Source organism: Rhipicephalus microplus, chromosome 4 (genome assembly GCF_043290135.1).
Source record: "Rhipicephalus microplus isolate Deutch F79 chromosome 4, USDA_Rmic, whole genome shotgun sequence".
Lineage (NCBI taxonomy): Eukaryota > Metazoa > Arthropoda > Arachnida > Ixodida > Ixodidae > Rhipicephalus > Rhipicephalus microplus.
The window spans coordinates 99,084,508-99,095,324 of NC_134703.1; the positions used below are offsets into that span (position 1 = coordinate 99,084,508).

The following is a 10,817-nucleotide window of genomic DNA, read 5'->3' on the forward strand; positions in this document are numbered from 1 at the left end:
TAGCAGCAAAAATAACTGAGATAAAGGGGCAACATTTACTTACTCTACAACTAGTGTTCGCACATCACAGAATGACCTGGTGCCCGCGAAACAATTTGGAGTGCCAAACGAATGGCCACTCTTCGGCAGAACACAAAAGCAAAAAAAACACTGCAATGGTCTGCACGTGAGTGGCATCCTCAGAAAGCAGGCCTCGCCATTCACCAGTGTATCTGAATAGGAGCCTTGCGTTTAAACAGCATGCGGTTCATCACTCCTAGCGCTGCGACAACACATCGGGAATGATCTTGGCCTGCGTCTATTCCGTGTTCACGCGCTATGCAGTGTTACCTGTAGCGCACACGTAATTAGTAAGGCATAATCATATTTTCCTTCAATTACTAAATTTTAAATAGTGATTTATATTTGAAATAATTTTTGTGAGCTTCAAGTAATCTTAATTTTGCCGAATCAGTCATGTTCTCAATAATTTTGTATATCGAATAAAAGTTTTGTTTGTTGTAAATGTTTAATGCGACCAACAAATATGAATCATATAATGTTGCTATTGTAGATCTTCGCGGCAAAGACGCACTGATTAAAATTTTTCGCCAAGAAATAACGGCACAAGTAACGTCGTTTGATTTTTTCAGTAACTGTAATGGAAACGTGTTATTTTTTATGGATATCGCAGGGCGGTAACGGCTTGTTTTTTTTTTTAGCGTAACGAGGTAACGTATTCAGTTACTTATATGCGAAGCAGCTTTTGACTAGCTTGTGTAATGCTGTCCCTCCGCATGAACGTGACGCATGCCTCAGGTATTGGTGTGGTGCCAAGTAGGTCATACCGCTGCTGCGCGTTTACGTCACGCTTCCCTCGCAGTTTGCGCTGACGTCACTCTCTGCCTCGTTTGCCGCGTGCTCACCGCGGCACCCGTAGCTGCGCCTCGTCCGTTCATCCGCAACACCTGCCGCGACCGCTGCTAACTACACCCCCGACTAGTAGGTGAACACGCGATAAACCTGGCGCGCGCCAAAGGTACGCTTTGAAACATGTCTGTACGTGTCACCTAGAAGACCTACGCTAGTCATCACTTCAAACGAATCTTCCAGCGCTTACAGCAGCGCCGTCCAACCCGTGGCGCCACCAGTGCGCAACGCTGCTGCTTCGCATCCCATCAGCGTTTCCTTTGAGAAGATGGTGTTACTTTTTTTTGGTAACGCATAAAGCACTAACTCACAGATATGAAATGTGCTCTTACCCTCTCTGACCAAAGGGAGACCACGTGACGTGCAAGCTATGCCAACGGACACACGAGATGCCTTCTGCGAACGCGGACTAGCACGTGCCATATAGCGTGCTGGCGATAGCCTGTACGGCGGCATCGTTGTAACATTCAGCTCCCGTTGGGGCTTTAACAATATCCAAATTACGACCTCAGTTCACAGACAACTGAGCTACATAGCAACATGTAACATAATGAAGAGCATTCATAATACCCTTGAAGATTCAAACAACGTCGTTCCGTGCTGGCACGTTGCACACTATTGCCACACAACTGTAAACCGTTGAGCCGACATCGTTGCTGCCGGCATTTGAGTGTGTTTTGCGTCCGATAACAATTCAGCATCGCAAACATACCCTTTTATTTTAAAGGCGTCCCGCAATTTCTCATCGCTAGTAGTTAACATTCTAGTTCATGTGACGAGTATGTTATCCTGACAACATACATAATTTTTCTCGAGTTATATCTTCCTATGAGCGCTCTCGGTGTTCTTCGCCAGTTCCCTTGCCCTTCGTTTACGAGCGCTTCACCACAGGTTCTAGGCAATTCTTCATAGAGTAACTTCATCAGTATCTTTTAAACAAGCAGTGAAGTATACAGCTGCTTAATATGTTTGCTTATTTGTTTCTTCTGTCTTCTAATTCCCATTGTGCTTGCAGTCGGGCATGTGGATTTGCCAAGCGAACACGTTTTCCGGCTTTCACCCGTAAACTTTGTAGTTCCACCTGTTTCCCTCGGCGCCTTTCGGTAATGTTTCAGCAGCTGCTTTTTGTCATATTCTTTAGAGGGCGTTGGAGAAATGTGAGTACTGGTACGTTGCATTTTTTTTTCTTTGCCGTGCTTAGCTTAACACCGCTTTGTCGAATACATGCCTGCGAACGTTGCCACAGGTAATTCTTATTTTTTATTGATGCTTCATGCTCGAGAACTTATATTCCAACTAGAATATCACATGTTATTTCTATTTTATGTACGTTATTTCCTCTGTCTAACTCTAAACAACTGTCACTACGGAAACTCTTCGTGTCTTTGCGAATATAGTGCTGCCTACCAGCTTTATTATAGAAAGATGACCAATGCAGTGGCTTTAGCCCTACTCGTGCGTAATAGAAAAGCTGTTTGAAAGACATTGTGCTTGTCGAATTCATCACAAATACTATAATCATCGGCGTCATTGTGGGCAGTGTTCAGTGAAACACGTCAGTTTATGTCTAAGTAATCCGCAAATGTTTACTTTCACAACGTTCGGTACTTTTTTTCGCAACAGCGTAATGTTTGTTGTTTACACTTACCTCCGATACATCATAATTTTATTGGCTACATTTGTAGGGACGCCACCTATTTATTCAAACGAAAGCACCTACCACACGTACTACAAATTTTTGGTGTCAGGTTTCATTCCGTGAGCATGGCACCACCAGTATACTAATTCTATACTTTACCGTTGGAAGTTTTGCAAGAGCCATAATCACCGTTTTTCTGTGAGTATATCTTCGTGTTAGCCCTATCTCTGGAATAAATCACTAATTTGCTGACGAAAAGACACAAGGGCCAGCATATATTTTTGTCGACGCTTTGTCATACCCACGTTCTCTCACTGCGTGGCAAGCTACACTTACATATTCACTTATTCAATGATGCACCGTTTCAAAAGGACAGCTAAAACAACAGTCACCACAGACCAACACGTCAGAGAACGACAAACAACGAGACGAAACGATTGCAGAACGGCTAGGGCAGCTGTTCGTTGAGCACGCGATGTCCAGCACCTATAATAATGGCTTCGAACATTGCGTGCAGTCTAATTCTCTGACACTTAGTCACAAAGGGACCCCGCGAAGACATCAGAGATGCGGGCTTTCACTTTCACCTTATTCGTGTTACTTTTGGTTTCTCTCTACGTTCGGGCAGATCATGGCAAGGAAGAACATGCTGAAGATGGTGAGTTACCTGTCAAGTTCAACCATATGCGTTTGACAGATTAAAAGTGAAATATTTTTTTGCTTACTGCATGAACTTTAAGCGTCTATCTATCTATCTATCTATCTATCTATCTATCTATCTATCTATCTATCTATCTATCTATCTATCTATCTATCTATCTATCTATCTATCTATCTAGTCGCCCACATCTGGGTGCTTTAGTGATCACCCTATTAACTTAACGTGAACGAAAATTAGTATAGGAAGGTCAGATGTTTGACGAATATGACTCGCTGGTCTCGACATGAATAATGTCACAATCGCGGTGCGTACGTCGTCAAACAATTTTTCCAAGACGTGCGGCACATACCCGCAGGCAAACATGTTTAGCATGTATGCGGCTATGGACCACAGGTTATAGACAAACTATATATACCCAGAAAGGGCGAAAACAGACGTGGATAATGTTAACGTCTGAGCGTTAATAAAGAGCACACTTTGTTGGCATCGACCCGAATGCAAAGAAAAAAAAAATGTCAGGGTTCAAGCAGGAATCCAACCCAACCGTTCTGCGTGACAATCAGATATTTTACCACACAGCTATGCCGGGTCTCGAAACTACTTATAAAGTAGACCCTAATGTTCATAAAACATCAATTGTGGTTGCAATACTGGCTATCCTATTTCATTAACCTTATATGTACTCCTATATGATACAGCCTTCACATCTGGTTAGCATCAATAGTAGTTAAGCGCCATCCGCTGAAATTGATTGATGTAGCAGTTTTATGGGGCTATACCACCCTCGCGAGCACCAGCGCTTCATATCAGCTTACCGCTACTGGTGTTGCTAATATCCATGTTGCTGTTGGCATTGTCACATAACTGTAAGCAACTGGTAATATAAAACATGGGCGGCTGGTAAGCGTATGTCTGTGTGTGCATTTGTAAATATCTTTAAAGCCACTTCATAAAATTTCGCTCAGTAAAAAATTAACCCCGTATCTGCATGTAACACAGCAAATGTCCTTAAAAGACAATAGTCTTGGGTCTGGAGAGAGTGAAAAAAACGTTTATTTGATGTTCTGCGCAAAAAAAAAATCGGCAAATGGTATTCTGTACGCGCTGCGTTAGAGTGCCTCTAGCGTGCAGAGAATGCGAACGAGCACAGCAAGTCACATCACACGTGAGACATGAGCGCTATCTGACAGTTATCTTGGAAAGCAAAGCGCATGGCATGCGCCCGTCTCAGAGGCGACAAGGTGTAGAGCGCAAGGCGACGGGTAGGTGCCACCACTGTGTAGTCTTAGCAAAGCGTTGGAAACGCTTGCCTTTTCGTACAAGCGTTGCATCGTCAACGCAGTGTGATAAGCGCTACGGCCCTTAAAATAACTTTTGTATGTCTTTTCTAGTAAAAAGACACACATACAGATTATTTACGTGCTGTTATGGTGCCTCAGATATGCGCAATAATTGCTTGCTTTTTAATTGACAATCGCCCTTGCATGAACGCTAAATCTTGAGCAATGTTGGTGGGCACTGCGGATAGGGTCGGCCGTTTGGGGTATCGTTTGGTCCCGTTTGGGGTATTGTTAAAGGCGGACAAACAAACAAATCTGCAGACAGACAGACAGACAGACAGACAGACAGACAGACAGACAGACAGACAGACAGACAGACAGACAGACAGACAGACAGACAGACAGACAGACAGACAGACGCACCTGGTGTCTGTCTGTCTTTCGATCCAAATTTTTTGCGTCGAAGGTCCCCAAGAAAAACTAATAAAAAAATTACAACAGTCACGTTGCATGCGCATGCTTCGTATAACATTAATTTCCAAGGTACATGAAATCTGCCATTTTTTGTAGTTCTCAATTCAGGTGTGGTAACTACCGAAAAAACGATAAGAGAATGAAAGTGAACTACATAAAGATTACAGGCTACAGTGAACCTTTACTTCTGTTTCTGGGACTCGCGCCTTGGCATTCGTGCACTCCAGTGTATTCCTTTGATTAACCGTTGCGTCGCCAAAGAGGATTTCAGATGCTACGTAGACAGAAGCGCGTGGTTAGCAACAGTTGCAACAGGTGCCGCAGAAGTCTCAGCTGCTGACAGGAATGCCCCTGGTCTTTTATTGAGCCTATTCAATCAGTTCGCACTACTTATACGTACCGGCAATTGGTCCTTATTGTAAGCAAAATCATGCTGCGATATCATATGTATCTAATGTAAATCTCAACCTACACTAGAACCTCCAGTTTCGTAAAAGTTTTATTTTTAAAACACTCTCTTTTCGGACATTTACAACACAGGAAGTGTTTCAACTTTCAACGAATGTGCATGGAGGAGAGCAGATGTCACCCGGGTTGATTCTAAAGAAAAAATCCTAGGCACCATGTGGAATCCAAGTCCGCAACCTTCTCGTCTTGGTTCAGTTCACAGAAGTGGTTCCAACGTCTTATTTTTTTCGTTACCACGCCTATTTAAATCGATCACTGGTGATCGACGCTTTTCGGCCATCGGTTTTTGCATGTTAAGTTTATTTCTCGTGCACCCAGCACTTTCTAGTGGTTAGTTCGGGCACTCAACTTTCAGAATTTTATTTAATTTGCCGACTTGGGCAACATAGCGATTTTTTACAGGCTTTCACGCGAACCAATGGGCGTGTATAGATGAAAAAATTCACAGTTGACGAAGACGATAGAAGTGTGTGCTCCTCGTGATTATGCCACCGTAACATCGAAGTTCTGCAATAAAAAGAAACTCTGCAAGCCAATTATCGAATTGATGTGTTAGCTTCGCAATTTGACTGAGTTGAGTAGTAATAATTGTCAGAAATTTATGCCAGCTATTCAATGCAGAGCTATTGCTAGAAGTCAGGGAAAATTAATTGAGCAAAGATTATTTACCAAGGTCCGCCGCATGTATAAAGTGTGCAGGTGGCTCTCGCAGCCAGTTTCCAGCCACTTTGGATTTGCTTGTATTGTTATATCATACACAGGGTCACATACAAGGTCACTATACTTGGCGACAGCTTTTCTTGACAGCACTGTGGAAGCTGTAGAGCCGAACCGCCTGCATGCGCGCGCGCCAGGAATTAGTACCTAATTTATTTTCTGATTCTAATAGCTACTTGGTCCAAATAAATAAAACTTTCTTCATTATAAGAATAGAACAAGTATGGGACGCTGTTCATTGAAAAGAAGTTATCGTGCGCCCTAGTTTTTTTTTTTTTTATTTCTTGGACGGCACCACGTTTTCCGCACGCCGGCTGCGTCTGCTGCTTGCTCTTGCAGCGGCGAGCACAGCATCGGCCGTGGAAAAGCTGCTCATCGTTGGGACGCGCCGTCTTTTATACATCACGCATCGAACTTTCCAGCCTTATCACTGGTGGCCGCGCAAGCTCTGAAATAAGCTTCACTGTTCGCGTCTTGCGCACAATCTTAACAACGATCTACAACAATTGTGAGGCTTCTCGAACACTGAGGCGCAGTCTGCGCCGATCATTGCTGACAGCCTTTGAGGGCGTAAACCGAATACAGCAAAACTGAAACAAGACAGGCCCGTGGCCGGATCGTGCCGCAACTGGCCTTCCATTTCGCCTGTGCCAGGGCTCAATACCGTAAACGTTAACATTCGATCACGTGTGGCGCGTACCCGTATATACTGGGGTGAACACGGAACCCAAACTTCACTGTTATAAAGGCTGAATAATGCTGGGAAAACGTTCTGGACAACGGAAAATTTTATATGTACCAGTATATAAACAGCACAGTAACTAGCTGCATGTATGCACTCTCATCAAAGTTTAACTCCGACGTTCCCATTTTGCATGCATATATTTTGCTAAACACACTAGCGCAGCGAGCAAGCGAAAACCGAAACTGGAACCGAAATCGGCTGCAAGCTGCCGGACTACGTAGTAACACAATGTGCGGAGGCCCCGCCTCCGTAGCCTTCGCTCCAATGTCAAGAAAAGCTGTCGCCGAATATAAACACTCCTATTACGCGGTCTTCAAGCGCGCATGGGTGCGCAGCAGCGCTGCAAAACACGTGCGCTGCTTGAAACTGTCTTGCGAGCCCACCTGAATTGAGTGAGAACGAGCTGAGATTTCGTTGATGACAGCACCTCAGTCTCAAGTTTTATGGGGACGATGTTTTGCGTCAGCCTGAGACATCCGTAGCCGCTCCTGTGTTTGACTTATTTACATCATCAAGTTATCTCCCCCGCCGCAAGTGCATATGGCTTCTGACCTTTGTGCATAATATTATAGTTGCTCAGGTTACGTGCGTGGTCCACACTTCGCTAGGGTGCGGTGGGCTGGCGCTGTCTGCAGAGCTTCTCCTAACGGAAAGAAGGCCCCCGGAGCACATTTTGGCCCTGACTACGGAGCAGCGCGAAACAGTTCAGAACTGCCTGCGATATTTTTTTTAATACAATATGCATGAAAATGCAAAGGAATATGCTTGGATGCGTATATTGGGCCACACACCTATGCGGAGTGAGGGGGCTCATGGAAAGAGGTGACACTAAATTAAGTAGCGAAGTTCATTGGACATCTCATTTATAGTGGGATTATTCACATCACGGGTATCCATCTGTATAAGAATACCCAGGGACCCTTATCGCAGGGCAACGAAAATTTATTGAGAAGAGTGTGCGAGTACACTTGTGTCTCACGAAAAGTCATGTATTGCTTCACTGCATGGCACGAGCAATGAAGCAGACCTCGGTTCTAATTTTCTTTGTCTATGTTAATAGAAACATTTTGTACAACAATAATTATTTTTATAGTGTTTCAGGGTCACTTATCTAGAAAATGGATATTCTGAATTTTCTTTGCTTTGAATTTTTATATATAGCGTTGTTTATTGCACTGTTCACCAGCTGGTGAAAAAAAGTTTACACATTTCACATTTTATTCATTCAAAAATATTTTTGTTGCTCTACAACCTGTCTTTTTTGGAAAGATCATTTCATTCTGCAAAGTTTGGTATGCGGCAATGCGTCCTAGAGTACTTTTCAAACTAGGAAAAACGATCTCCCCGAGACATGAAAAACAATCATTCTGACGCGGTAACGAAAGAGTCGACGGCTACGCCCTAATGGTTTATCAGCCATTAGTACCTGTTTCTTTGACTAATATAACGCATACTTCGAACTTGTAAGATTCTGCTTGAGCGATTTCGCAGCAGGAATTCATGCTTGCCACAGGTTACCTTGAAGTAATCAAACTATAAAATGCCAGTTTCCGTTATAATGTCGTTGATGATGTAGTAATCAATCAGCCGCGTGTGTTTTTGGTCGATATTAGCTCATTTTTCAAAATATGGGTCAATTAAAGCTTCCTTCGTTCAAGCCAGCGAGCTGATTGCCATTTTCCCACAAAGTCAAATGTCGTCAAGTCACCATTTAAACGAACGTCAGTGCTGACAAGCACTTTGTCAACGACAGTGCAAATCCCATTGACCATTGGCTGTCATCGGTACACCGATTCCGCAGCAAGTTTTTGTTTCGCAAATTTTGCGACAAGACGTGGCCCTTATTTTGGAGCATACTGTGATGCCTAAATCTTACGCTTTCACGCAGATGAAATGGACGACCTCATGGATGACCTGACGGATGCCAGCGAGGAGCTGTCTCGAAGCAAACGTCAGTACATTGGGGGACCCGACCACGGTCATAACGGTCGCCACCCTCCTGGTTTCTAAACTAAGCGGCATCTGAAAGAAGTGATGCTGCCATGCGGTCCCTATGCTCACCTATTCTTCGTTTTGTTCTGTAGAATTTTCGCACCACACCAGATTCAACAACGGGTATTCCAGAAAATTAGTTGAAACTCTTCCCGGAAAGCAGCTTGTCCCATTTTGTGGGATAATCAGCCTGCTTTTACGAAGATTTGGTTTATGCTTACAATACTCTTCGTAATAAAACTCGTACTTTCCATAAATAATCTTTCCCGTGATCTCTAAATGGAATCCGCTTGAGCGAAATGTAGAATACTTATGCCGCTGTAGTGTTCACGGTGAACTGAGTTCGTGTTTTTTTGTTTTTCAGCCGTAGGAACGTTGCTACATGAGCAACCTTGGGAACTAGCAAAACGCAGACAATTTATATCCTACTGAGAAATCCCTGTCTCATTTGGTTATACGACACTGGTACATCGTAAATTAAATGGCTTCCTTTAGGCTGTTGTTGCGAAACCCAAATAGCTGCATGCCCCCCAAAAATACCACACCAAACTATAGTATACACTTACCCAGCAACATGCCTTTAGAACATAGTAGTCTTGTAAAGTGGAAAATGCCAAAAGTTTGTAGACTTCAAAGAGGACTGCCGGACACTAAGGTGAACTTGCCTCTTGACCTAGAAAATATCAGCGCTCAAAATCCACGAAATTTCTTCCTTCGTTCCATTTAACTCCATTCAAAGCAATTCTTTAGATAATAAGTAATAACAACACACTGAACGCTCTTATACTCTAACGCAGAGCAGTCCTAACGGAGACAGAAAACGAACAAGGGCAGTTATTCTGCATGATATGACAGAGTAAATATAACTAAACTTACTAGCAAGTGAGAATATAAAATGATTGCGAAGTGGTAGAGGTAAAACATAATTATATAATTTCTGGTTCTCATCGCGCTAATTGGTTCAAGAAGTCAAAAAGGTTGCTATAACATTAGAAGACACACGGCCTAGCACCTTATGTGATAGAACACAGCATTACGGGCGTGTAAAATTAACGAATGCTGACTCACACAGGGAGCTACTGAAATATAGTGATTATGTTCTGCTCTGCTATGCTGCATGGCACGCACAGGTCATTACCCACCCGAATATGGCGGCGAACGTCGAGGCAGGCGAAGTGGTTGGCGTCAACGAGGCGGAAGCGAAAGACACGGTGGCTACAGGAAGGGCCACCACGGCTGCAAGCGCCCTCCGGAACAAGGTGATGAAGGGCCCGGAGAAGGAAACGGCGAAGGGCCTATGGAACGGCGCGGGCAAGGACCTACGGGGAGACCCGGTGAAAGGCCCATGGAAAGGCCAGGCGGAAGCCCAGGCGAAGGACAAGGTGAAGGACAAGGCGAGAGAGGCCGAGAAGAGGAAGGGGAGTGACAGAACCGCTGTCTATTTCATACGGGCCCATGTTGATTACGCAGAGAGCAGCTGCAGCGTCCTTTAAAAAAAAAGGTATACGCGAACGAGCGGCACACATGGAACTTTACGGGCACTGTCGACCGATTTTCGGACAATGTGCGTCTACTGTAATCAACAATATCCGGTGCTTATATTCACTACATAAATAAATGTCCTACACTATATAAAATTCCACATTTTATGTCTTACATTTGCGTAACTAAGTGTGCACGAGACAAGCAGGAGCAATAAAGTGTGAGTGGTATGCTAAGACTGCTTTGAAGTGCACATCACAGGTTTTGTAGCCACCCCTGTTTTTGGGCATACCACACGTGTGAGAAATGGAAAGGTGGCGCGCCTTGTGACCATTGGAATGTACATTAGTCAAAAACTGTGTCTACGCTACGTTCAACCCATAAAACATTGCTCAACATGGCGTGGTCTTTTCCTATATTCAACGTAATTATAAAGGATTATTTCTGAGG

At 43.9% G+C, this 10,817-nt stretch overlaps 1 protein-coding gene across 2 annotated transcripts; it reads left to right on the forward strand.

Annotated features, from left to right (window-relative positions):
• The first annotated feature begins 3,074 nt into the window (after positions 1-3,074).
• On the forward strand, positions 3,075-10,522 carry LOC142813964 (uncharacterized). 2 transcript variants are annotated; one of them, XM_075891924.1, is made up of 3 exons: positions 3,075-3,206; positions 8,782-8,871; positions 10,016-10,522. In XM_075891924.1, the coding sequence occupies exons 1-3, from the start codon at positions 3,116-3,118 to the stop codon at positions 10,309-10,311; spliced, it is 477 nt and encodes a 158-aa protein (XP_075748039.1). In that variant the 5' UTR covers positions 3,075-3,115; the 3' UTR covers positions 10,312-10,522. The 2 variants fall into 2 exon arrangements, with proteins under 2 accessions (XP_075748039.1, XP_075748040.1); XM_075891925.1 differs by having other exon boundaries at positions 8,782-8,844.
• Positions 10,523-10,817: the final 295 nt, after the last annotated feature.

Coding starts and splice junctions, on each gene's coding strand:
- LOC142813964 (XM_075891924.1), top strand. CDS start 3,116: ATGCGGGCTTTCACTTTCACCTTATTCGTGTTACTTTTGGTTTCTCTC. Junction 3,207..8,781: donor GGAAGAACATGCTGAAGATG/GTGAGTTACCTG, acceptor GCTTTCACGCAG/ATGAAATGGACGACCTCATG. Junction 8,872..10,015: donor CATTGGGGGACCCGACCACG/GTCATAACGGTC, acceptor TGGCACGCACAG/GTCATTACCCACCCGAATAT.